Source organism: Prinia subflava, chromosome 3, assembly GCF_021018805.1.
Source record: "Prinia subflava isolate CZ2003 ecotype Zambia chromosome 3, Cam_Psub_1.2, whole genome shotgun sequence".
Classification (NCBI taxonomy): Eukaryota; Metazoa; Chordata; class Aves; order Passeriformes; family Cisticolidae; genus Prinia; species Prinia subflava.
The window spans coordinates 102,065,501-102,093,234 of NC_086249.1; the positions used below are offsets into that span (position 1 = coordinate 102,065,501).

Sequence of the window (27,734 nt, forward strand, 5' to 3'; positions counted from 1 at the left end):
AGGGAAGGGAGAGGGAAGGGAAGGGAGAGGGAAGGGAAGGGAGAGGGAAGGGAAGGGAAGGGAAGGGAAGGGAAGGGAAGGGAAGGGAAGGGAAGGGAGCAGGGCTGCCCGGGACTGTCAGTGTCCCCGTCCATCCACGGGCCCGCCGCCGCTGCCGGCCGCTCCCGGCCCTGCCCAGTACCCGCCAGGAGCCAGGGGAACTGTGGTTTTTTAGATCTATGACGGTATTTACACTTTTTAGTAAATGCCCTGGGGTGACTGCGGGAGCTGTCTTCTGGAGAAGAGAGGCTGAGAGATCTCATCAATCCGTATAAATAGATGCCAGGCGGGTGTCAGAGGGTGGTGCCAGACTCTCTTCAGTGGTGCCCAGCATCAGGATGAGTGGCCGTAAAATAAAACAAGGAGTGTCAATTCAACATGGAGAAGAATTTCTCTATGTTGAGGGTGGCAGAGCTCAAACAGCTGCCCAGACAGGACACGGAGTTCCCTCTCTGGAAACGTTCCAGACCCACCTGGATGTGCTCCGTGTCCCTGCCCTGGGTGGCCCTGCCTTGGCAGGGGGTTGGACTGGGGGAATCTCCAGAGGTCCCTCCGAACCTGAATGTTCTGTGATTCTATAATTAGAGTGAACAACACTGAATGCCCAGTGTATAGATATGGGAGGTTTACTTTAAAGCGGTTTAATTGCAGTGGAAAGGATGTTGGTGGCTGGTTTGATTATTTTCAATAAAAGTGTAAAAACATCACAAAGAAAATACATAAGGAAAAGAAAGGGAAGGAACGGGTAAGAGTAGGCAGTGGAAACATACCACCACCCATGGATCTAGTGATGAGACTTGAGTGTTGTCATTTTGATGTCCCTTGGTCAGAGATACGGTCACAGTCTCGATCCTTTGGGGCTGGGACCCACAGAACAAGAAGTTCCTCGAGTTATGTACATTCAGATCAGCATTGGAACACCCAGATGCCTCCCCAGGAAGGGAATTCTTCATGTCTGATGCAAGATTGGAGCATGCAACACCTGCTGAGGCAGTTCCAAAGGGTGTCACGGGCTGCTTTGGGGTCCTTGGTGGTCTCAGTCTGGGGGTTGTGTGGCCACCATGGACCTGAACAGCAAAACTGGCTCCAGAAAGATTTTGTATTTCCTTTTGTATTTCCCTTTGAATGGTTATTGGTGTTTGAGGCATAGCAATCCATTAAATCCTTACTGTCTATGCTCCTCTAGCTGTGTCCTTGGATAATCACTCACAGGTGTTAAAGCAGTGTTGCAAAATGTGGAATACATCAAAATTCAGTGAAGTCAGGATGTTCTTTGATGGTTGATCTTTGTATACTTTCAAACCTAATCAGCAAGAATTAATCAGTGGTACAGAGAGCAACATCCCTTAGTAATGGATATCCTGGAACTAACAAGCTTTAAGGAGGCAGTAAATCAAGATATGAATTTATGTCTTATGTAGATGTTGCTAACTTGACAAAAGACTCAGGTCCAGGTATCCTATAACAGAACTATCTCCATTATAATACTAGAAGTCAGACCTACAGGGCAAAAACACCCTGCCCAGGTGAAGATCCTTCCCTGGAGGATGCACAGAATTCACCTGGGATTACACACCCTGTGTGAAAATTATTAACCATTCATAATAGAGGGCCTGTACCTGGGAGGTTGCCAACACCGAATTTCTGTGTTAAGTAACAGCAGGAAAAGTCTGGAGGGGTGTGCTGGATTTGTGGAACACTGTGGAGCTTCCAGGCTTGTGCAACTCTGAATTAAATAAATAATATCTCCCTTGAGTGTGTAATTGCACACCAGGTAATAAATCTGATTTTTGCACACAAAAGCACCTTCGGTTAAAACAGATGAAACAATCACTCCTCCAGACCAAAGAGAACTCACAGCAGTGGAGAAGCTGATTTCTTTTTAAAACATGTATATTTAGAACTGTAACGCTTACAATTTCATTAAACAATCTTAGTACAATGTGTTTAATCTAACAGTATATTACAGAACAATGTGAAAAATGATTTAATAGCAAACCATGAAAATGGAATTAATAATACCTGCAGTGTCAAAGTCACTAACTTGTTACCTTTTCCAGTCAAAGAATCCCAGCAGTCATTCGCACTAAATGATGCTTTGGGTTTTATCCAAAATAAAATGGTATGATTTCCACAGAGAAAGGGCATTCCTTCACAGAAAGAAGATGCATAATAAGAACATTTTCAGCTAGCAGGTCTACTTTATACATCTATTTAGAATTTTTAAATAAAAAATAAAAGTAAAATGTTTAGACCAGTGCCTATTTATTTTTCAACTTACTTGTGGTTCTTTTGGGAAAGAGGGTTTGTTTTTTATTTCCCCTTTGTAGTTTAGCAGAAGAAAAGAAAATAATAACAATGAATTTGTCTAATGAGCAGCTCCTCACTTTAGTTTTGCTGACAAGCATTGGACGTGGGACTGTTTCCTCTGTGGAGTCTGTTGACAACGCACCATTATAGATCTGCAAGTAGAAAAGGTCATTCTCACATTAAATGCACAAGTTTCAATATCAGAAGCAGGACATCAGAAGAAGTTGTAATTTTTCCAGTCACAGGTGAATTTGCAACATTCACAAAAATTACACTTTTTTTTTTTTTTTACATTTTTTGTATTTACATTTCAGATATAAATAATGAAATTCTTTAAGTTACATGTTTTAACTTTGCTTCACGATTATTCTACATCTGCAAGCTTTCCTGTATCAAACCAACCTCCTTCTTTCATCATGAATGCACAAGTCTGGCCTCTAATCAGTAATAATTACACTAAGCCTTTATGATGAAAGGTTGACTGTTCAAGTATCACATCATACTGAAATTTTTGCCCCAACTTAAAAATTGGGGCAGCAAACCAAGCCACTTGGAAATGGTAATAAAAGAAATTAATCTGGGAACTCAATAAGCCAAATAATTTATTATTAAATTCTATCAATATCTTTCTTTGGTAAGAAATATGCAAGAGGATAACCCAAAGCCCACCCCCCATCAAAAAAAAAATCATATAATATGTGACATCACAGTGTCTACTCTGTGAAGGAGAAAGCCTCAGAAAATTAAGGAATTTTGTTCAGTTAAGATTGTTTATAGCAGTAGCTCTTCCATGCATCTAAGTATGCAAATGATGGAAGTTTAATATAAAATTGCAATGGCAGGAATTAACAATGATCAAACAAACAAACAAAATAAAACCAAACCAGAAAAGCAACTGTTACACCAGTGAATGTGTTGTTTTATGCTCTGTTATGTTTCTGGCACGTGTGTGGAAAAGCCTGTAAATCATTACATAAAAATTCAAGATTTGGATAATTATATCATCCAACTCTACATTCTAAAATATGTAGGAAGCATGAAACAAATCTCTCAGCTGCCGGACAAAAATAAAGAAGTGGTCCAAAGATTTGGATTTTTTTGCTTTTTGTTGCCCTTTGTTGGTTGTTGTGATGCAGGGATGTGACTGCAGGGAGAAAACCCAATAGCTGACACAAAACATACTAAAGTGGCAATATAAACTAGCTGACACAAGCCTCACTGTACATTGAAATTGATACAATTGTCTGGTGCTTCCATGGCCAGTACACGCCGAGTGCCACAGGTCTCCTTGGAGTGAATGTTGCAGACTGAGCAGGTCATTATCCCATAAAGTGCTTTCAGATCCAGTTCCTGACGGGCTCCTGGTCTCCTTTCCGAGCTGTCACGTCACGTTGACCTCCAGAACGTGGTCGTCCTTGCTGGGAATGACAAGGATTTGCATGCCAGTGCTGCTGTTGAAGACCTGGCCCGGGGAGAAGGGCTGGAGGCGGGGCATGGGCAGCCCCTTGTGCTCCCCGCTGGCCGTGGAATGCAGGCTCCCCCTGCTCCTGATGCTGCTGCTGTCAGCCTGCTCGTCCACAGTCTTGTCCACAGACACGTTATCGTTCTCAATCCAGCTATCTGTTTGGAAACAAACAAACACAGAAGATTTTATTCTACCAATTAACTCCACAAGGTCATTTCAGAGCTCTGACAGTCAGAGTAATACATGGTCACAGTTATTGATCATCTCTGCTGAGGTAACAGTCTGTGCACACTTTTGGCCAGCACCAGATGTAACAGAGTGAATTATATTGGTTTTAAAGGAAAACTTCAATAGCATAACCTCACATCTGTCACAAGCTAGAAGGATGCACACCAGCAGCTCCATTGACAAAAGCTGTGTTGCTTCTATGTGTGAATTCTCACTGCAGCTCTGCGACTACTCATCAGTACAGAAAAATACTCTACATGGTAATTTAAACTCTGCATCTAATCTAATGCCCCAAATTTTCAGCAGACCTTTTATTTCACATTCAATCCCTTGAAAACTGGGAAAAAATTTCAAAGCTAATGAAGACACATATAATTTAGAGAAAATGGAACTGCAGAATTAGAGGGTTATCAAACAGTTTTCATTTGATTTAAATCCAGAATACTGATTTGCATACTACTCTTTAAAGGAAGTGTAAGAGACCAATGCATTTATTATTCCTCCTCAGAGATTTAGGTGGCAACCCAAATTTAAAGTTCCCATTACAGCAAGTTTCAATTTAGGAGTGTGAGTTAAGGTAGCAAAGACCCCTGTGAGTACCTCGTCTATATATGACCAAGTCTATATTCTATATTTCTTGCTTTGCTTTTCTCTTTACACAAGAACACAGCAAAAGGAGAGTAATTCCTGAAAGCAGCCCCGTGGTCAAAATGGCCTTACCAGCATCAAGCTGCATGGAGTGAGCAGAATGGTGAGGGAGGTATTTAAACAATCTGACATCAGGGAAAGGCAGATGCCCAGCAAACAGTGGCATCACTTCCATGTGGACTTTGTGAGTTGCTCGAGGTGCTACAGGCATAGAAATCACTCCAGAGCTTTTTCCACACACTGCCCAGTTACTACTGTTGTCAACAACTGCAAGAATAAAGAGAAAACACTATAAAGATCTTCTGTGAAAAATGGAGAACCCTCGGGACAGTTTTAGAGCACTTTGAAAATCTGCATTTCTAAAAGCCCAACAGCTTTTATGTGTGAAGAAAATGTAAAAAAATAGCCCTCCACAGAAGGGACCATAGCTGGGCCTCAAGCATGTATCCATCCAGTCTGAAGAACATTTCTATTCCACAGGGAGGCAGATTACTGAGGAGAAAATAAAAGATTCCCAGTCTAGCAAAATGAAAACTGCTTTACTAAGCAGCTGTACTCATAACAAAGGAATTTATGCCATAGCAAGTCTGGCAGATGTCACTGTCAAGAAAAAATTAGGGGGAAATTTATCAAAAAAAATACTCTTACCTTCATACATAAGTTTTGTTGTGCAATATCCATCTGATTCTGTTAATGCTTCATCTCTGTCAACCTCGGAGAGCTCAACAAGCCGGGTGATGGACACCTCTAAGGAGCAGAGGGAGCCTGTTCTACAGTACTCTGCATCCAGGGGTGGGAAGATTTCACTTTTCACATGGTACAATGTCTGTCAGGAAGAAAACAGTGCTGTTATCAAGAAAAAAGGAGTGTTTTATCTATGTTTAAATTGAACTGGACAATGGGTACAGTACCAACTTTACACGTCACAGACACATCCTGTTAAATCTCCTTAATGCAAGAATCACTTAATAAGTAATGTTCACTTCATTGTCTTGCTCAGTTTAAGAAAATCACAGAACATGGAATCCTGGAATGCTGTGCAATAGTAGGAACTTTAAAGATCAGCTGGTTCCAACCCACCTGCAGGGGCAGGGACACCTTCCACTAGGTCTAATCAAATTTGATTCAATCTATTTTTGATACCAGCGGCAAAAATATAATTTTTTCCTTCACTTCTGTACTTTAACACAGCCTTTCAATGCTCTTAAATAGACACCAATCTTATTATTTAAACAATTTTCTATCATTTTCTTAGCTTTTCCCTTTACAGACATATCATTCAGATTCTGAGTAATACAGAACTACTTCACCCCTCTTCCTGTCATAGTCCCTGGAATAACAGTGCCCACATCAAAAATCTGATTTTTAATTCCTACAAAATTAAATTTCTACCAGAAAACCCCCATAGTTTCACACTGGTAGTTGTCTTTAAAAACTCCAGAGAGATGCTGATAGAGGTGCCAAAAATGCTTGTTACATGCCAGTAGCAAACAAACATCTGAAATGTTGCTCAATGCCAGTTTGCAACAAGCAGGTAAGAAACACTGAAAACAGACAAAAGGATTTAAAAAACAAGAGTTTTCTCATGATACTGCTTTTTACCCAAGCATCACAAAGGGTAATACTGAGTTTAGAGATGAGATTAAATAATGCTGATAAAAGTTCCTATTAAAGGAATTCTACCTAGTCTATGAGCTTCCTAGCTGATCAAAGGAATAAAAAGTTTGTCCATAAAGGAGAAAAAGAAACATTTCAGATAATGGCCTAGAAAACCCTAAATATTTCATTAAACGAGCCCATCTCAAGCACTGCAAAAAACTACTCAGATGCTTTCAATAGCAAAGACGTTTTGGAAATTGCAATTTGCTTTGGAGAGCACAATCTTAAGCCAGCAGGGACAAAGCAGCTCAGTAAGCTGCAGACAATCTCCATGGCACCAACCCAGGAAGGTGAAAACAGTACAAAAATGGAACCCAACTAAGCACAAATGCTACTGCCCTCACCACATTTCTGTGGCAAGGATTTGATTCCAGTAAATCACATCAAGCTGCAGTTCTGTCACTCACAAAGTGACTTTCCAATGATTCTAGGTAAGTACCTCATGATATAAACAGAATTTTTCTGATATATTTCTTGATCTTCCCTTTTCACTTATTAGGGAACCATATTCAGTTAAGATATGCTACCCTATACTTAGAAGAGTACTTACAAAAAAATTTTCCACTTGGAATTCGTAAGTGAACGGCTTCAAGGTAAGAGACTGTTCTTCAGAGGTAGCTGGACAAAAGCTGACTGAAAACAGGCACTGCAAGGAGAGAGGAAGCTCTTTTGTCCACTTCAATTCCCATACAAAGAATATTGATTGCTTACTGTACACGACCTGAAAGAGAATGTTTAGAGTGTTAGCTGCTTCCTTCCTCTGGGGTAGAAGAGGAAATGCACACATGCATATGTTTGTCTGTTCTGACATTTGGTACAGTTGATAGAAACAAACCCAATAAATCCTCAGGGAAATATGCAATAAAATGACTAACAGTGAATCTTTTTTCACAACACACATCTTTTTAAAAGGAAAGATCCACTTCACTGTCAGAATGAACACTTCACATTCAGTGAAGTTCAATTTCATTTTTGAAAATACTTTAACCAAAAATCAAATGTAATAAAATTATTAGTATATTCTTATACACTTTTTCTAAGCAACATGAATGAACAATTTAATATGTTCAGACAAGGCTGAAAGAAACTTCAGGGCTGCCCAGGGAACTTGTGGATGCCCCATCCCTGGAAATGTTCAAGACCAAGCTGAATGGGGATCTGAGCATCCTGATCTAGTGGAAGGTGTGCCTGGCCAGGAGCTTGGAACTTGATCATCTTCAAATCCCCTTCCAACCCAAACCTTTCTATAATTCCATGGTAAGAAACTGTTCTGCAATTGAACTTGTTTACAGCTGTATTTAGTTGGAAAAACGTTTCTACCTGATTTTTTTTTCCTAAAACCCAATGACAAACTGCAACCGTAAGATGAATAAATGGAATAAACCAGCAAGTGAATTTTACCTGTTGAGATGCAGGGTTGAGAGGTACCAGCTGCAAATCTGTACACTCAGCAGAATTTTTTAGGCTGTAGTCTGAAAGCTGGAAACAGAGTTCTGACAAATTCTGTACGCAGACTTGCACATATTTCCTGAAAAATGCAACACAGTTTTGTCAATGAGAACTGAAGAGCTACAATGGAAGAGTCCATGTCCATAAAACAAGGCTGTAAAACATCCTCTTTCATATTAAACAAAGGCAAAGAACTACACAGAAACATTTTAACTGGGTTCATCCTGTGGTCTTATTTCCAAAACCACAAATTTGTTGTGTTGTCATGAAAGAACACGAGAGGAAACACACAAGCTTCCAGGGGGAAGAGAGTAAAAGCCCAACTCATATGTTAAAAAAAAAGGCTGCTATAAATATGAGTTATGAAACCCCAGCTCCACACTTTGTAAGAAGAAAGAAACAATCAATAAATAATGAGTACATTACCGTTTGCCAGCTGACAACAGGGAATGCTTGGCATTAAAGGGTATGCAGAATGTTAATGCAATAATAGTGGAGTAAATCGACCAAGGACAATCAATGGTCACCTAAAGGAAAAAAAGGAACACAATTCTGATTTGCAATGGTCTTTGGAGCAATGATTTTGCCTTTCTCCTCCTTTCTAAGCGAAACCTTTCTCATCAAGGGTCTATATCTAATGCATCTAGGAGGGGAAGAAATAAAAATGTTTAAAAAATCAGTACATAAAAACTAATCTGAAAAAATACAAGTTTTTGTTTGACTATAGGTGGGATATGAAATCTCAAAGCAGCTCTTCCTCTAAGAACGGATACAGCCAGTTCTAAAGACCATAAGTAAAGGAAGGGGAATAAAAGAAAAAAAACATAAAAGGACCCCAATGACATCTTAGTACAAAATCCTGATTAAGGTCAATATCAAATAAATTACTATAAGATCTAGTATTTAAATGTCTTTATATTAATTTAATATATTAAATACAAGCTCAAAATATTTAAAAAATGCATTTAATGTATACTTGTTTTAATTTGAAGCAGCACACTTGACTTCATCTTTCCCATGAATCAGAAGCTGGAATTAAAAGACCACCATGTCTTTCACAAAGACACAGGTACTCTCCATGCTTTATAAACTGTGTCAAAACACTAGAAGTTAGTGTTTCAACCAGGGGAACAGTTGACGTATTATTAACCACAGTGTATATTTCTGCTTATATTTACAACTTCTTTACATTTTAACATTCAGTATGATTTCTGCATGTATGTCTTTTGAAGGAAAGTAAGTTCCAAACAAGCAAGATCCCCCTCACCACCACTTCTGTTTTGTGAAGTGTTTACCCCTGTGATCAAACACATTTCATAATAAAAAAGTCAAGCTACATCTTACTTTTTGGTCAACAGTAGCCATGCAGTTGTCCTGTTTCTGCTTCTCCTTGTTTTTTCTGTGATTTTCTTTATTTGAAGTATTTTCCTTCTGCACTGCAGATTCTGTGGCTGATGGCAAATACATGACTTCTAGTTCAAATTCAATCACATGGTAAGCAGGAGCCACTGGCAGGCTGATGCTTGTGATCTTCTCAGAAGACTGAATCCTTAAAGATGACTCGGAGATCTTTTCTATTGACGTGTAGAATGGGAAAAAAAGAAAATCAGAAAAATATGTGGTACCATAACCACTTCCCAGCAATGTTTGCAGAAACAGCAATGAGAAACCATGTTAAAAACTCCACAGTAACCTCTTCAAACCAGCTATAATCTGCACATGCTAAATATTTAACTTCTCAGGATCTATCCTTCTTTAACTGCAGGAAGGTAACCACCACATTCCACGTAATAAAAGGCTCTTTCTAATGTTCAGGAAAGAACTGAGAGGGCAATTTAACAACAAACTTCAAACCAGCTTAAGAGCTACTTTAGCCCATCACATGACACTTGTTGAAGTTTTTATAAAGTGAAAGCACCTTGTTCAGTCTCATAATTTCACTTCAAGCAACCTTGGACACACACACATGCAGTAGTTTCATATGCCTTCTGGATTTCATCAGTGGAAGTGTCCAGCTATGTTTGTCAAAATTCATACTACTATTTTGAGGGTGAAAATTTGAGACTTTCTTGCACTGAAGTATTCAGTTGTTGTTAATTGTTCTTAATAACATTGTTCTTAATAATGACTATTGACAAACAATGTCAGTGTACGTAAGTACAGGCTGCTTTGTAAGAAGAAAGAAACAACAAATAAATAAAGAGTATGAGGATGACTGAACTTGCCAGCCTGTAAAGATTATTAATTTTCAGTGTGTGGCTCACCCCTGGTGTTGGAGTAGATGACAGCCTTGCTCTCGGGGTGGCACAGGACGGGCATGGCGTCGGCGTTGCTGAGCTGCAGAGCGTCCCCGCTCTTCATGGCGTAGTGACCCGTGGTCACTGTGAACTTCACCTTCTGGGGAATGCCAGCCAAGAGGCTTTCTGAAGGACACAGAGGGATTGGTAACAGATTCCAGCACAGGGTTACAATGCACTGAGGCTTGTTAGCAGACACTTGGTCACACACTGGGTAATTTACAGGTGGAGAGTTTCGGTGTTATGGGACACATTAAACCCAGCGCAGACACAACTGGTGGGGAAACCACTTGTTTCAGCCTGAGAACCCAAACCCACTGCATCTTGGATGGCTTAGATGAGCTGTCTCTCTAGCACAGATTTCAGTGAAATACAATAACCACAAGGAATTTATTAAGCTTTTAAAGCTCTCCAGGTTGCAGACAGCTTTGTATTTTAGCACCTGTGATCCCAGTCATACCCACATGCTGTATTTACATGATCAGCACAAGAAGGCCAGTGTGCACACAGAATCACAGCTATCAGTTTCACAGGGGTCCCCAGTTTGATTTATGCTCAATAAGTCTGTCCTTCCTTTGCCACACACTGCAACCTGGAATGCCAGCACAAAATTCCTACTAACTCCTCAGCTGCCACACTCAAGAGCCTGAAAACAAATCACTATTAACTTCCATTTATACACTCGAATAAACACTACAACAATTACTGTTCAGCTGTCCCTGAAACCAATGGAGGCATTCAGTATTCATTTTTAACAAGTTTGTTATCTTCTCTAGTAAAGAATCTCATTTCTTACTTATTTCTTGTAAATATCGAAGGGACTCTAGCGTTAAGTTAGGAGGAATTTCTTCACAGAAAGGGAGAATACACATTGGAACAGGCTGCCAGGAAGGTGGTCACTGCCCTGGAGGTGTTTGAAGGGAAGATTGGATGTGGCACTCAGTGCCATGCTCTGGGTGACAAAGTGGTGTTTGGCCATAGGTTGGACTCAATCCCAGAGGTCTTTCCCAGCCTGATTGATCTTGTGATCACAACCAACAAGGAGCTTGGTCAACTACAAATGTAAATATTCACTTCTAGTCAGTGTGGCAGCTCAAACCACACCTGATATTTCAGTGACACCATGTTTAAATCAATGTCCAGAAGTGACACTATGTGTCCAGAGCCAAGCACTGGAATCAGTTGTTCAAAACCAGCCATCACTGCCAGGACATTATGATGGATAATTTAAAAATCAAGGCTGTATTTTAGACTCACAGTGCAGAGCAGGGCACACTGAGTAACACTGAAGCCATGAAACACTTTCTCCAGTCCCACAGGAGCACAAGAGGAATCATCAAAGCAGCCACAGCACAGGCACTGTACCTACCAGTCATGGGCTCCACTTTGAGCTGGGGCTCCTGGGAGTACACATCGTACTGCACGATGGGGTAGATGTGCAGAAGGACAAACTGCACCTTTCCCACTGAAGTGCACAGCTGCCTGAGCGTGTATGTCCCAGGTTCTTTGGCCTTGGAAGAAAAACATTCAAATGGGTTCTTTAAGTTTGAGAAGATACTTCTAGAGCGAGCCCTCTACTAAAGAACAGCATGTTTCCATCTCATTTTTATTAGGTACTTTGGGTTTGTAAATTGAAACTGCAGATTTCAGAAAACTCAAGTTTTCTGAGTAAATGACAAGATTTGCACAAAGGAGCACCTTTTGCCCCACTAAGACAGAAGCTCCAGAGTGCTGATTCAAGAGAAAACACCACAATTAACAAGAACTAGTAATGAGGATAACTAATGTAGTAGCTATGCTGTCAGTTTGTTACTTTGGGGTGTGTTTTGCCTTGTTTTTTGGTTGGTTCCCCCTCAAAGTGCAACATCCATGAAAAAAACATTAAGTACTAAACAATACCTGTGCTTATTTGGCTAATTCACAAAAACAATGATAAAGTCCTACAGCATTTATATAAGGCACAGCTTTCAGCTCTAACTATTGATTTCACACACTCCCCACCACACACCCTGAGTCAATGTTTACAACAAAGTAACACATACATATTTAATTTCCAACTCTTCCCCTGCCCTGAGTAATGGGATTCTGGATATTTCTTGATAAGATTAAACACAAAAGCAAATCTGTAACACCTTCTGGTATATTTATTTGTGGTTCTATTTGCTCTTGGGGACTGCTATGGAATGGGAAGTGTTTTCTTTTTTTCATGTGCCACTTTCCAAGTGTAATACATAAATACCAATGCTGGGTACAATTAATTAAGTCTACAGTTTATGGAGGAAAGCTGTACCAACTCAACAGTCAAACCTCATGCAGTTATTTACATGGCAAACCCAGACTGAAATTCAATATTATGCATTCTGACATTAAAGTCACTATATTTTAGCCCTAAAAAAAACAGAAAAGCATGACTAAAGTAATACATAACATACACATACTTTAAATCTTAACATGGGATGGGAATATTGGTCTAAAGAACTTAGACAATGCTTTCTGATCTCATTTAAGAGTTGGAAAAAATTGGAAGTTTGCTATCAGCATAAATAATGCCAATCATCAGTGTAAGGTCACAGAAGCACAGTCATTCCTCTTCCTGCAGAAGTGGAGCAATTAAGCATTACTTTAAGAAAATTCAGAAAACAAGCTGTCAGCAGTTTCTGTCCTCTGGCCAGCTGTGTAATCCAGTAGAAGTGACACACTGCATTGCTACAATGATAGTGGATTCTTTAGTAAATATTTTGTAAATACCGCAGCTCGAATCTAGAGAACTTTTCTTTGTTTTATTTAATAAAACACTGTTAAAATTATAACGTGTTCAGATTTTGCCTTTAAGGACAGGTAAATCATGCCTTAAATAACTATATTGTGGGATTCTCACTGAGCAGTCTTCCCATGCAAAGTTCTTTTCTTGAAAGGAAGGTTGGGAAAATAGCAAAGTTATAAAAGTAAGGCTGTCCATCCTCCTGTGGTCACCAGATTCAGCAGATTCACCAGGTCAGCAGAGCCAGGGAAATTCAAGGCAGAGCTCTATGTAGCTTTTCATCCATCTCTTCTCCTGGTGTTCCCAATTGCATCCTGATCCCACTAACCCCAAATGCCAGTTCAGTGCAGGCCCTAAGAGCTTTCTTCCAGTAATGCTCCATCATCTGAAATCCACTTTTACATACATGTGAATTCAGTTAACAGAATACGGCATTTCCAGCCACCAAGGCCTCTGGTCCAAATCCCAATCCTTTGAAAGGATGAGAAACCTCAGAAATGAGGTCAGTAGGTAGTTCAAATGACTGAATTGCCATTCCACAGATTATAAGATAACTAGTTAGTCAAGTTAGTAAGTTGATAACTAATGGGGACAATCTTAATTCTAACATCTTCTAAATTCAAACACTTGTAGCTGATCTGTACTTCTTGCAGGTAGGTTTACTACATCCCCCCAGTGAAAAATTATTCTACCACCCTCTACTGAGAAAAAAAGGCTGTCAACCAAATTTACCCACACAATCATTTACTGAAGGGCTAGAAAAAGAATTCACATCAAATCTTTTAGATGTTATTCTAAATTTCCTCAACAGCGCCAGCGGATTTCATGAGCAGTAAATTATATTGCATATGGATGTATCAGTTTAATTTTTGGCAACAATAGTCAAAATGTTTAAAAAACATTTAATTTAAAATAAGTTTAGGACGGCTGACTGAAATATTTCAAGTAGAAGAGTCATCAGTATGTTTCAGCATCCTTTCAATGATGGCACAGAGCAGCAAAGAGCTGCAAGGGGAATGGATGCTCCAAGTGTAATAGGAGGCAACACAAGCGCCACCAGCAGCACCACACTCTTCCTCCCTCAGCCAGCGTTTCTGCCTTTCTGTCACGAGTGCTACAATCACGTACCTGAATGTTGAAGGTTATTTTGTTGTCCCCTGGGTGCAGGGTCACGTTGGTGCACCTCAGCACGTGCGCGCCGTCGTCCAGGGCGAGCGCGGCGGGCGCGTCCAGGGAGCCGCTGCTGTCCTGCCGGCGCAGCAGCATGTGCGCGTTCCTGCAGATGATCCCCGCCGTGTTCAGCGCGTTGTCCGAGGGGCTCCTCTCGTACATCTCGCACAGCTCCAGGGCTGGCAGGCTGCTCCTGGATGAGGGCAAGCCCGTGGCCTCGCTGGGGAAGCTGATGACGCCGTTGGAGGTTTTGTGCTTGGTGAGCCACTCGGCTGTTTTCCTGTAGCTGTTCTTTTCGACGCTGAAGTGGACGTGGATGGCCACCTGCTCCACCTGGACGGGGATGGGCATTTGGCTCAGCAGAGTCAGCTCGATGGAAAGCTTCCCACCCACGTGGACAACTGCATTTGGAGGGTCAAAATGCAGAGTTTTCAGCTGGGCAAAGGAGTGCATAGGCAATAGAACCTTTTGACCTGGAAAGATAAAACCAGAGATTTTATTATTCTCCAGTGCTGCTGGAGATGAGCAAAATTTTTCTCTTAAAAATTCAATCCCTAGAATTAAATGGATCGACAACTTTTCAACAATGAATCATTTCATAACAAATCAATGCTTTCCAATTCTTTATCTTGCATGAGAGTTAAAAGATGCTCAGATTTGTTTTCCAACAGTTACTTAGACTACAATTTCCATTTCCAGGCTATTAAAAACAACTGAATTAAGAGAGCTTGTCCAAGCAGAAGTTGAACATTTCTTTATTTTTTAATAAATAATTATTATTTAATTAATTTATTAATTTAATAAATATTTACTTATTAATTATTATAATTATATTATAATCTTAATTCTTTATTCAGAACACAGTAGCATTAAGTGACCAATTTCCCAGAGCTTGTAAAAGTTTAAGACACTAATAATCAGGTTGGTGCCTTGAGCCAGCAGCTCTGCTGTGCAAGGGGTTTTCATTCTCTTTTCTACATTTCAAAAACAACCCTAAGTCAGTACCTAAAATTAATTAAGAATCAAGTCTAAAGTAACATATTACTTATGGTACATCTAATCATTAAGAAAAAATCTCTGCACAAAAACAAGCAGTCTTCAAATCTACAGAAAGTATTCCATATGAATCTGAATCATGATTAATATCTGACAAGAAGATATTACTGAAGCAGCATGAAGAATAAGGAGAGGAAATGGGATGGACAAAATAATAAGCTGCAAGTGGATGGGCACAGATCTAACATCAAAATCCAGGATATTCCATCACAGAGCAGCCACTTACAGTGGCAGTGAGACACAAAGATAGGTTAGGAATTGAAAAAACCCAGCACACAATAAATTATGGGCTATTAAAGCAGAGAAAATTAACTGAAGAAAAACAAAGACTTTGCAGTATTCAGGATGAAAATGTTAATCACCCTTTCATCTTTAACTATTCTTAATTAGTGTAGATTTATAAATCTTTTGGAAAACACAAGTTCAGAAATTATACACAAAATAATGAACCCAATCACAAAAAGCCTTCCCATCTACCTTTAGGGAACAACCAAATTGGAGTAGCTTAAGTTTTAAGACTTACCTTGGTTCTCTGCTTGCTGATTGGTAAAATCTAATATTTCTTGGCAAAATTTTTTGCGTTCCTCTTCTGTTAAGTGATTATCACTGGCTAAAAGGCTGCTTGTTTGGAGATAACTAATGAAGTTAAGGAAACAGGAGGTAAAAACCCACAACAATCAGAAATTTGACTGAAAACATGACATTCAAGTACTGCTTTTCTGATCTTTAGAGACAAGACCTACTGCTATCATCACTGCACTTTTTCACGAGAAAAGAAACAATGGAAGATTTACCATCACCTGAGAGTATTGCAGAATCTCAATATTTCTGTAGCAGACCTATTAAAAATATGATCCATTATTAACCAGTTCAATCTTGCCTCATCTAAAAAGATTCATGAGCATAGAAAATTCATTACTTGACAAAAATCCATGCAGTGTGCAAGTTAAAGACACAGTGTCTTGCATCACACTGGCCAACATTTAGCACTAAATAATATTGAGTATTTTATTATATTCCAATTTACCTCACTGAGAATGTGCCAGCTGTTACAGCATCCCTAAGTGATAAGACATTCTTTAAAATTTTAACTGCTAGGGATATAAATGATCACTTGATTATTTAGCTAGGAATGCAGTATTAGTGGCTCAGATTCCTTATGAGCATTTGCACTGAAGCAGAAAAATTTAGGAGTGTTTAAAAGTGATGTGAGAATTTGCAAAGGAGGCTGACATGTATAATGTATGTATGTCTTGTTCTAAAAGCACACGAACCAACAAAAAATCAAAATACACTCTGTGGTATCAACTAACTCAGCTGTCTCAGCTCAGGCTCAGAATGTCTGGCACTCTCTGCTGTTATATAAAAGTTAGAGCAATGTCAGAAAAACAACCCCAAGCACCATTTTCTCCTGTCCTGACTCTTCTCAGAGGATACTTTTCTATCTGCCCAAGCTGCTTCTGACACTCAGCCAGCTGCTTCCTCGTGTGTGTGACCAGCAGTGCCCAGCCCTCAGCAAGGTAAGTTTTCAGTGCTCCTTGAAGATACACCTCTGCCTTCTGGGGACCTTTCTTCCTCCTTGGAAAATGGAAAAATGAGCACAGAGCAATGTAAGAACCTTGGCAGCCATGAAAACTCTCTAAATCTTTTCTCAAAGTGCTGATGGGGGAGGAACACTGCAAGTAAATGCAGCACAAACTGCAGTGAACTGTTATGATCTTTAATTTTCTGGTAACAGATCAACATATGGGCCTGCCTTTATTGCAATTCACTTAAGCAAGTAGAACGGCAATTAATGTCATTACTCTATGTTAATGAAAGGCTCCATATGCAGATCTAGCCCAAGTCAGAGCAAATGAGGTGAAGGAACCTCCCACAAATGAAACAAAAGCCACCTAAAGCTTCTGACAGTTAACTAAAATTTGCTTACTCAAAATTTTTAAAGCACAAGAATACGTCAGTGAAAATTTTATCACCATACAGCAGTTCCATGGCAGTCTTTAAACCTAAGATTAGTCCCTCTGGTGAAAATTTAAGTTAATTTAGGAGAATCTGTTGCAATGTGGAGATCAAACTGCTTAAGTGAGTATCAGTAGGAAGCACGCCCCAACATCTTTTCCAAGAAAAACCACTTATGACTCCCAAACTCTTCTAAATAAGAAAAACAAAATGACACTGAAAAATACAGGAGGTTTTCTCAGTGGATTTGAATAGCGGGGATAAAACCAAAAAATACATTTGGAAATCAGGAATAAAATCACTATTTCACAGAAGGGGAGACAATCACTTTACAATGATAATCTCAAATATGAAATGTATTCTCTCCACAGACATGTTTTCTGACTTTTTTTTAGATAGATGCAGTCTATATATGTAGTTAAGATAACAACTGCATTTACTGTAGCCTGTTTCCTAAGGAGGCTTCTGACTTGTTTCAGAGTTTACAGTTAGCTCTCCCACCCTTTTCTTCCCAGAAGAAGAAAGGATCAAGCTAAAGACCATAGAACTGTTAAACGCAAGAGTACAAAATCATGAGGTGAGAATTAAGGTTTGATGAAAGACATTGCTAGTTTCCTTTTTTTTTTTCTGAAATAGAGTCTGAAATAGGGTTTGTTTACATTTAAAAATACTTTAAAAAAATCTTGTTTAATTACAGCGTATCTTCCTCAGGGATAACAGTCAAACTTTTGAAAGGCAATGCATTTAAGACATTTTAAAGAGTCATTTACATATAAAACTCTGCCAAGTCCTTTCCCACAAGCTTAGCTGAGCGAATTCTTCCAATATTTGTGTACATTTCAATGGTGGCATGGGACAGATCCTGTTCAAAAGAAAAGAAACCATTATAAGCTTTATGTATTTTTGGCAGCTGTATGGTTATTTCAAATAAACTCATAGCCAGTGACTAAGTTACTGCAACAAAATGCCCAGAATGAGTCAGATTTGCCCCGAGCACAAAATACACAGCAGTTTGTACCAGGTCACCTTCACTCCTCCTGCAGCTGGTCATATCCCAGACCTGTGAATGTTAAGTTATAATCAGAATAATTATTTTCACAAGAGTGCCTTAAAGGAATTCTGCTTGCATTCCTAAATTGAAGTTTATCCCTCATCCTTAAGCTTAATCTCCAATGCAGGCACAGTGTCCAAGGGTCACATTTCCCCCCCTTGCCCTCAGCTTTAATAACAGCAGCAAACCTTTCTCACAAAATTAGCAGTCACAACACACACCCTGTGCTCAACCACCCAACTTCTTTCCAAAGCCCATCATAACCTCAGGCCAGATATGTAAAAATATAAAAAATACATCACATCATGACAGAACAAAGGGGAATGGTTTCAACTGAGAAGATTTTTTTAAAATGTAAATAAATTATCTGAACTGTATCTGTAAGTTTTAACTAATCCTGTGTTCTTGTCCACTGAATACAGGACAAGATTAAATATGGGTATACATAAAATGTATATATTTACACGACAACTACACAGAAAAACATCTTTTAGAGTGTATCTGAAATCTGATTTTCCATTATATGAAAGTGTAGGCATAAATACAAAGAGAAATGGCAATTCCTCTGGCAAACACTGCAGATCCCCCTTAGTTTCTTAAATTTAGGAAGCTACTGCAGAGCTTAGCAGAGATCTTCAGGTGCAAGTTGGAACTGAACAGGTAAGAGAAGCTGGCAACTCTTAAGATTTTAATTCTGATCCAGCTACATAACTAGCCCTATAAATAAATGAAGTACAGAAGTCAAAACAAACCCAGAAATTTTAAAGGAAAATTATTTCAGAAAAAACAACAAAACAACCCAACAAAAACTGTCAAATCAAGCCCTCGAAAAAACCAAACACATTCTTGTGCCAGTCAAGAGTTTATTCTTTTATTTAACAATCTTCTATTTGAAAAACAAAATCAGCAAAACAAAAAAACCTGAAATCATTACATTAGCTCCTCAGTAGGGGAGCTGCCAGGAAATAAAGATGCACAATATCAGAATCCTCACTGTGCATCAGTCTGGGCCAGGTACAACCCTATTATCCACAGATGTCCCACAGTTTATATATTAAAAAAAAATCAACAGTATAACTTTCATCATGTATTACTCATTGCAAAATGCAAGCCCAAACCATTTTAAAAAAAGGAAGCTGAATTCACATATCAATATTCTTCTGGGAAAGAGTCAGTTAATTCTGAATTTGGGATAACAGAACATGACAGCCATGACATTGGCTTTTTTAATATCTAAGTATACATACCCACAGATAATAACCTCCAGCTCATAACTGTAAATATTAAAGTTAATGCAAATGTTTGAAAGTTGGGGCCCCTACAGGTTTCCAGCTGTTAAACAAATCAACCTTATTGTGCTCAGTGTGCAAGAAATAACCTCTGATACCAAAATATGGAAATACAGATTTATGTTCTCAGTGTGTCTCCTCAGGTTTGAAAACTCTGGCTCTATTTAATCTACAGTGTAAACACAGAAAACTAATATAAATAAGCATAAATCATACTTACTAAGTAGTGTTTTTCAAAAGCTTCTACAGATGATAAGGCCTCTTTGAGTTTCTTGTAAGGGCTCTGTGATGCATTGGCTTTGGAAAAAAGCAGGACAAGAGGTGTCACAAACACATTCTGAGAACAGCATCCCCCCCACAATCCATCCCTGCTTTTTCTCCAGCAAAATGTGGAGAGAAAACTAAAAACTAATATCACTTTGTAGCTCCAGGTGCAGGTTATCTATTTGCATGCAATCAAGGATGCTCCATTTGTTTTTCTAATAATTTTATTTTAAATACTTGCATGAAAGCATTAAGATCTTAATTCAAATCCAGTGCTGTTCAAGACCATTGACCTAAATGCTGGTAAGTGGAGCATTGATGGAAAAACCTATCCTTGCAACAGTAGAGAGATGCATTGGTAATTTGAAATACTAAATAGAGATTGAAACAACTTGATAAAGTTCTATCAATGTATGTGTGAATATGTAAAGATACTTGCAAATTTTTATTACTGATGTATTTCTATATTATTTGAGACAATGTCAGCTTCTGGAAGGAATTCCACCATTCCTAGAATTCCACCATTCCAGTACCTGTTTCAGGGCGTTCTGCTCCCAGCCCTGCTAGCAGATCCACAGTCCTGTTCAGGTCTTCTGAATTGGGTCCCTTCTCTGACACAAGTCCACACAGGTAACCCAGGGATTTCAGCTGTAAGAGAAGCCAGATGCTTGCTCTCAATGGGCTATAAAATCAATACAAAACTCCTCTTGTTCTATTACATCGTTCTGTTTTCATTGCTTTCATATTATGCTGCTTATAGGATCTCAAAATTGATTTATAATAATAATTTATACTGTTATTCTCACAGTATGAAGTAACTTCTTAAGGAATTCAATTGCATGTGAGTTACTGACTCAGATATTGGAACATGTGCCTACACACACAGATCCCTACATGCACAACACCTAATCTGAGTAAATCCTCCTGGCTTTCAACACAAACACAAACAAAGCTTGAGATGCTCAGCAGTTATGACCAAAGATTATTTCTAATAGCTGTCTGTGTTTTTGAAAACTGCATAATCAAGAAAAGCAGGCAAGTCTGCAGTACAGGGATTAGGCAGCTTGCAAATTCCCCTGAAGTGTTGTATTCAGGTGAAAACCTTCCTGAAAAAGAGATTAGCACAGCTAACAGTGTTAATACAGTTAACTATCATAAAACCCCTTCTAGACAGCAGCTGGTGGCTCAACACCCAGAATATTGTCTTAAAGAAGCTCTTATCTATTGGCTATTTGGGTAATTTACTTAAAAACTCCATCAGCTATAAAGGTAAGCCCACAAAAGAATAAAGGTCACAGCTTGTCACATTACTCCACACCATAAAAAATGGGGATGAATATTAACCTTTTTTAAAAAATTATTTTAAACTCCACTTAATTTTGTCACTAGTTGCTAAATTTCTTCATTGAGTCAGTTCCACCTTATTGCTACTCATTATCCTAAAATTCTTCCCTTTACCCTTTGTGTCAGAAAAATGATGGAAGGGAAGAACATTTCCAGCTCACTTTGGAACTCATCTTCCATAGAAACATCAAAGGAGCATGGGAAGAATCTGATGCATCAATTCCATTTTAAACAATTCTTTGCTTCCTTTATTCTGATCTCCATCCCCCTCTTTTTTTTTCTTTAGCAATAACTCTTCAAGGTGAAATTTTATTTCCCTGCTTTTGTAATAAAACAAAGACCTCAAAGGCTCAATTAGAGGATTATTAAGTCTACTGAAACATGAGCAAACTATGATTAAAATAAATAGCAAATATTCTACAGGCTATGCAAACAAGAGGATGAGTCTTCCAAAGATGCTGGTCTTCAAAAACATCCACTAATACCACAGTAGACTATTTCAGTAGTTTCTGGAGCTCTAAAATGTTTTTCAACTGTGGAAAGCAGTAGCAACCTCAAACATCACCTCTTTCACAGAAACAGAGTAACTGGAACTTGAAAAGTTAGGGAAGCAGTTTAACCAAACTGAAAAGGTCCCTTCAGAACAGTTATGGTAAAGGCTGGTGACTGAAAAATGAAATTATCTGTCTTTCACAAGCCACCAAGGGTAACACCTTCGATGAAGGCAGGGGTCTACTACTGCTGTGCTAACATGAAACAGAAATAGTGACCTGTGTAAACAGACTGCTGTCATCTCTGTTTCTAATGGTAAATGCATCCAAATCTGGGCATTTTTTCTGCTGTATTTGTAATTCCCATGCTCTCCCTCTCAGCTTGTTCTAGAGTTTAATCAAAGTAGTGATTAATTATCAAATTAGTGATGAGGAAAGGAGGAAACAGAAAAAGAGGAGGACAAACCCTTGTAATTCCCAGACTTCAAGTGACAGTGAAAAAGTCAATATAAACATGGATGTCTCATCTAGACTAGACTCAAGACAGTGCACAGAACCCAATGTTAAATTCCACAACAAAAAGAACAAAATCTGTTCCAGGGAAACAAATATTCTATTTCAACATTGTAATACCACCAGCCCAACAAATCATCCACTCACCTTCTCCGTGGCATAGCTCCACAGGCCAACTGTGTGGGAAACATTTGCATCTATTTGAGCCCTATCACAGCAGCCTTCTATTCTCTGTAAGACTTCCAAGCAACTCAAAAACACCCAGCAATCCAAAGCTCCAGGAGGAACTGAGACCTGGATATGAACAGATAAAATTAACTGGGAAATAAAGCATCATCAGATGAGAAAATACTTCAGCAAAAATACTTTTCTTGACACAACACAGCAAAACTTCTTGGAAGAAATTACTGCAAGAATACACAAATCACAGCCCAACTCTTGCTGCTTCCTGAATAATTTACATATATTAGTTGTTAAAACATATTAACTAGATTTGATACACTCATCAAGATGCACAAGAAGGAAAGGGAGACTAATACATCTTGGAAAATTTCAAAAGTCTGAAAACTCAGCTTAAGGAAAACAAAGTTGGGAAAAATTCTGTAAATAGTCTACTGCTTTCCTAAGGAGAGATCATTTCTAATTGAGACTGAAATGAAAAATATAAAAAAGTGCTAAAAACCTGGAAAAAACAAATTAATCTCTAAGATTCCTTCACAAAAATAAGCTTATTCATCCAAGGATAAGACATCTGTCATGGACAATTAATTAAAAAATGGAGATGAAAACAAAGAAACACAAAAAGAGAAAGAGGGAGAAATACAAGAGTCTGATTGCAGAATAATTTTGAGAATTAAGATAAAGGTGAGCATAACTAAAGACACAGAATATAGACACAATAATGGTGTTTCAAAACCCTGTTTATAACCCATGCAAAAATGTTCCTTTCAGAAAGACTATAAAAGTCCTAAACCCCATAATAAACTAGGTGGCAAATGGGATAGGAAAGTCCAAAGTATGAGCACAATGAACTTAAAGAAATAATAAAGATGTGAATTCTGACAGAATTTTCAGGAATACAAAGATCCTAAGAACAGAGGAGTTTAGATTTCTGCTGTGTGTTCTGTGGTGTCAAGCCATGGTAAGAAGTTTGCCTGCACGAAGAAAAAGGATCACAACAGGGGTGAGTACAAGCTATGCACAATTAAGTGTCACTGACTCACACTCAGGACACTGCATTCATTTTGGATCACCACAGCAAGACAGGAAAAGCAGAAATAAGAGTGCAGAGGAAAACTCCAAACACTGGGGGCACAGGATAGACCTGAGTGCAGCAGAAGGGGAACTGTAGGAAGTGCCTTCAGAGATCTAGAAGGCTACACTTGGAAATTAAAAAAAAACCCCAAACACCACAAAATGCACACACAAATCATACTATCTGTGGGAATTACACATTAGTTTGAGAACACATGAAGGTGTCAACAAAGCATCTGAAGCAGATTTGCAGTTTTTAAATGCAGATGAACAGATGGAACTTACTACCACAATGTCAGACAGGCAAAAGTTGGCAGCTGCTGTTGTAATGGCACAGATAAAACTAACAGAGCACCCATGGGATGAGGACATGGGTAAGCCACAAAGTGATATTCAGAAATAATCTCTTGTTTTTGTTACAGAGGATTAGCCTGCATAACAGCATAATAACCACTCTGCCTTATTTCCTTCAATACACCACTGCTATAGATTTAAATGATGAGAACCACAGTTCAACAGATTGGTAATAAATCCATGAAAGAAGCAGGCAAATGACTACCAGTTTAGAGAATAACTTTCCAGGTGAAGATTAAAACACTTTAACTAAACAGATTTGGTTCCCAGATGTGATGTCTCCAAATTTCTTGCCAAAGACATCCTCATGATGACACAATCAGCTGCAGCACAATTGTTATTACAGCATCACTTTGCTAACTCCCAGCCAGTGCTTATTGAATGCTGGTCACCAACAGCTACACTTGAAACACCTCCTTAGCTCATCACTGGATGAAATGATTCACATCATGGAACAGATGACTCTGACTCACTTCCAGCAGCTTGAGCTCCTGCACACAGTTGTGAAGAAGCTCCAGTGCTCGCTGGGAAACCTCCCATGGCCTCTGCAGGAAGATGAGCAGCGTGCACTGCCGGGAGAACAGGTAACTGCGCAGGTCCAGCAGCGTGGCCTCCTGGTTCTGAATCAGCTCTCTCTTCTCCATGTCGATGGGCTTCCGCAGAATTAAACCATTCCAGCTCCTCACAGGCTGGCAGAAAAACGTCAGCCAGTTTGCACCATCTAAGGAAACAAAGTTAATATCTGAGAACCAACCACTGCTTTCTAGGAAAGCCTCTACATCCTCCCTCCAGAGGCTGTGATCTGCCTTAGCCCTTCCCAAGTTTATCACATGGATAAATGACTTTATGTCTTAACTTCAAAAAGCAAACCGAAAAACCACCAGAACTTCCACAGAGAGATAACTGAGTTTCACAGTCAATTCCCACAGGCATTTTGTCTTAATTGTATGTTTGTTATCAGTACAGTGGCAACCAGCTTGCAATTTATTTATTAGCAATTAAGCCTACCTGAAGTTCAAAACAAACAAGCTTTATCTGCTCAAGTATTCCTTACTCAGGTTCATGGATGGATGTGCCCCCACTTCAAGGAACTGCATTGGGTTCAGTCAGCACAGATCTGTTTTGCTGCAATTACTCCTGAACTATATTTCCACTAGATTCATAAAACATATCTGATTAAAGCTGTTATATAACAGCATGTGCTTTAGCTCATTAAAACAGTTTAAAGCCATTTGATACTTCTTGCACAGTAATTTTTCTCGAAAATGAAGTTAAATCTTCTGTGGTGCAGATTAAGCACCTATTTCTATTAAGTTTTGCAGTGATTACCAAACATCTTGTGTAATTTGAGGCAACACTGAATGCACTTTTCCAGGAAGCTCTTTACTGAAAAACCTAACAGTGAGCTGTAAAAACAGCAGCTGTATCTCAGCCAGATCAATACTTGTGTCATTTCACAGTTCAGGGCTCTGCTTGTAACCATCACCCCATTAGAGCAAAACACAGGTTTTCATTAAAAATTGCTTCTAAGCTTCAGAGAAGAGAAACAAAATTTTGGTCACTGATGGACACTTGTGTTTGCACACAGCATAAAACAAGAGCACAAACTGCCTGGTGCAGCCTCCCTGCGACTGCCCAAAGCACAGGGCTGAATTCATGCACTCAACATTTATTTCACATTTGCAGACACTTACCACCAGCCCCAAAGTTGACAACATACTGAGAGAACAAGGCATCCAGCTCATCATACTGCACCAGGGCATCCTCAAACTGCTGCAGCATCTCAAAGACAAAGGCCAGCTCCTCCTTTTGGCACACAAGCAATACAGGGAACACGTTATTGACATTATTCATGTTTGCCCTCATCCATCCACATAGCTCCAAGAGCTACTTTTTCTTATTTTCATTTCACATATATAGAAAAAACTGCCATTGGAGCAGAGTTCTTCCCAACCCAGGGAGGTTCACAAAAGGAGATTAAGTCATACAGCTCTGCCAGTAAATTCTGATGTGTATCTAGATCCTAATTCACTACAAGATATTGCTCACAGATCTATTAAAAGCCTGAATTGAAATAAATAAATGAATAAATGCTGAAGACTCATCTCCCATAATAGTACTGATGATTTCCCTTCTGTTTATACCGTGAAGGCATCAATTACAGCACATCATAAAAGTGTTTTTTGTACAAACTGCTAAGTAGAAAAGGCCTCAAAATGAGATATATCCTATGCAAGAGACAGCACATGCAAAGGAGACATGAGGATTTGGTGGAGTAGAGATCAGCACTGTACAGGGACCAGAAAATTCCAAAGTAATCAAGATCTTTAATTTTTATCACACAAGAAATTCTTGCTTTCCTCTAAAGCAGCTAAAAAAATTGTATTTATAACTACATAAAAACCAGAATTCATGGCACTCTCTATATGGATTACTTCAAAATAGTCACTTTTCTAAACATCACCTCTACAAACACTGATAACAAACTAAACAAAGAAAACAGCAGCATTCATATTAAATACCAATTGCAGGTTTTAGTGTATATGCACAGTAATGGGACATTTACCCCAAATTCAAGATCAATTACTAAAACACTCTTTAGATGCAATTTGTTTGCTTCAATTGAGGTTCATAAAACTTTGAAAAGCCTGAAGAGATTCTGCTTTTTTAACAGCAGGAAACTGTATTACAGCATCAACTGTACTAAAAGGTAACTCAAACCTGCTGCAGACAGGATCCAAAAATGCTGTTTTTAATCCAGTCTCCATAATTCCTGCCTCAGCCCTCAAAGAACGACCAGAACATTAAAAGTACCAGAAATCCAACCACAACAAAAAAGCAGCATTTTTAAAACTAGTACTCAAGTATTTTCTTCAGTATCAAGAGACTCTTACCTGGACCATGAAATACTCGCAGAAGCTCCACCCTGGCTCAGTCCTTTTCTCTCTCAGAGTTCTCATGTCATCTTCAAACTTGCCTAAGTTTTTGGTAAAGGACATGAGAAGCAATGTCCTGAGTTTGGTCAGGAAGGCATTCCAAGATTCCTGAGAACGGGAAGAGTCTTTCAAAGGGTCAGAAAGTACCACACATCTGTAAAGAGATTGATAAAACTGTATTTGAGGAGGAAAACACATAATTCACATATAAATGCCCAGCTGAATACTGTGCAATCCTGACAAACTCAGATGGAACAATATTTAGTTTTTAATTCCACATTAATCAGAGGGAAAAAAAACAAGGTTGAGGGTTATGTTTGTTTGTTTGGATGCAGCTATGTTGGGGTTTTGGTTTTTTTTTTGGTTGAGGCTTGGTAGCTTTTAAAAACCTTTTTCATGTGATATAGTTTATGAGAGGAGTTAAATGTTTTACCCAGAATGAATACTCTAAAGCTTCTTTTTTTGAAGCAAATAATGGATACATTATTCTAACTACTTAAATATAAGTAATGCTGTAGCTATCCCAGAAAAGAAAAGTCTGCCTAGCAATACAAATGAGCAGAACAGCAAATATAGCTACTCCTGGTGAAGATTATACAAAATACAAATCAGGATCTAGTAGATCACATATAGTCAGCTTTTCCTAACTCATTTGAAATAATCAACCATAATAGATTCTTGAAGTATCTCAGTCTGGTTTTACATATCCTATGTGCTAAAACTTCCTCTGCTCTTCTCAGAAAATAAATAAGTCCCATTAATTCACAAATAAATCAACTTTTTCAGCGCATCTTTCTTCCTCAGTTGTTCTATCACAATTTATTAACATCCAAAAAACTAATGATATCTGTAAAGACCGGGAAATCTCTCATCCAAGTAAAACACTATTTCTGGTTGGAAAATCCTATTTTCTTGGCTTTAATGAAAGCAAAACCAGTTTTATACATTCATTACTATTTCCTTAGAATAAAAACCTCTGGCCTTATGTCAATTATTTCAGAGGGGAAAGGTGATTAGGTGAACAGCAGAAAGTACAATGGCATAAAACAAGCCCTATTGGCTTCATATTCCCTACTCACCTCACTCCCACTACCTGTAACTCTGGTAAGATTTTTGCAAGCACCCAAGTAAACAAAAACCCCTGAAGGTCTAAAAGCTGATTATCATCACACTGTTCCCCTTAAACCTCTCTTAGCC

General features: G+C 38.8%; 1 protein-coding gene across 1 annotated transcript in view; it reads right to left on the bottom strand.

The window, feature by feature from the left end:
* Positions 1 to 1,914: 1,914 nt before the first annotated feature.
* The window catches only part of TRAPPC10 (trafficking protein particle complex subunit 10), a 37,825-nt gene continuing 12,005 nt past the window's right edge, over positions 1,915 to 27,734 (bottom strand). Inside the window, exons 5-23 of the mRNA XM_063393090.1 lie at positions 26,496 to 26,691; positions 25,296 to 25,407; positions 24,075 to 24,322; positions 22,141 to 22,287; positions 20,179 to 20,293; positions 19,602 to 19,678; positions 17,812 to 17,903; positions 16,520 to 16,660; positions 15,606 to 15,718; positions 13,985 to 14,499; positions 11,465 to 11,606; positions 10,063 to 10,221; positions 9,143 to 9,372; positions 8,225 to 8,325; positions 7,751 to 7,877; positions 6,900 to 7,070; positions 5,339 to 5,516; positions 4,763 to 4,957; positions 1,915 to 3,969 (exon numbers count right to left, since the gene is read on the bottom strand). Of these exons, the coding sequence (XP_063249160.1) occupies positions 3,731 to 3,969; positions 4,763 to 4,957; positions 5,339 to 5,516; positions 6,900 to 7,070; positions 7,751 to 7,877; positions 8,225 to 8,325; positions 9,143 to 9,372; positions 10,063 to 10,221; positions 11,465 to 11,606; positions 13,985 to 14,499; positions 15,606 to 15,718; positions 16,520 to 16,660; positions 17,812 to 17,903; positions 19,602 to 19,678; positions 20,179 to 20,293; positions 22,141 to 22,287; positions 24,075 to 24,322; positions 25,296 to 25,407; positions 26,496 to 26,691 (3,298 nt within the window). The 3' untranslated portion in view covers positions 1,915 to 3,730. The remainder of the gene's footprint in view (positions 3,970 to 4,762; positions 4,958 to 5,338; positions 5,517 to 6,899; positions 7,071 to 7,750; positions 7,878 to 8,224; positions 8,326 to 9,142; positions 9,373 to 10,062; positions 10,222 to 11,464; positions 11,607 to 13,984; positions 14,500 to 15,605; positions 15,719 to 16,519; positions 16,661 to 17,811; positions 17,904 to 19,601; positions 19,679 to 20,178; positions 20,294 to 22,140; positions 22,288 to 24,074; positions 24,323 to 25,295; positions 25,408 to 26,495; positions 26,692 to 27,734) is intronic.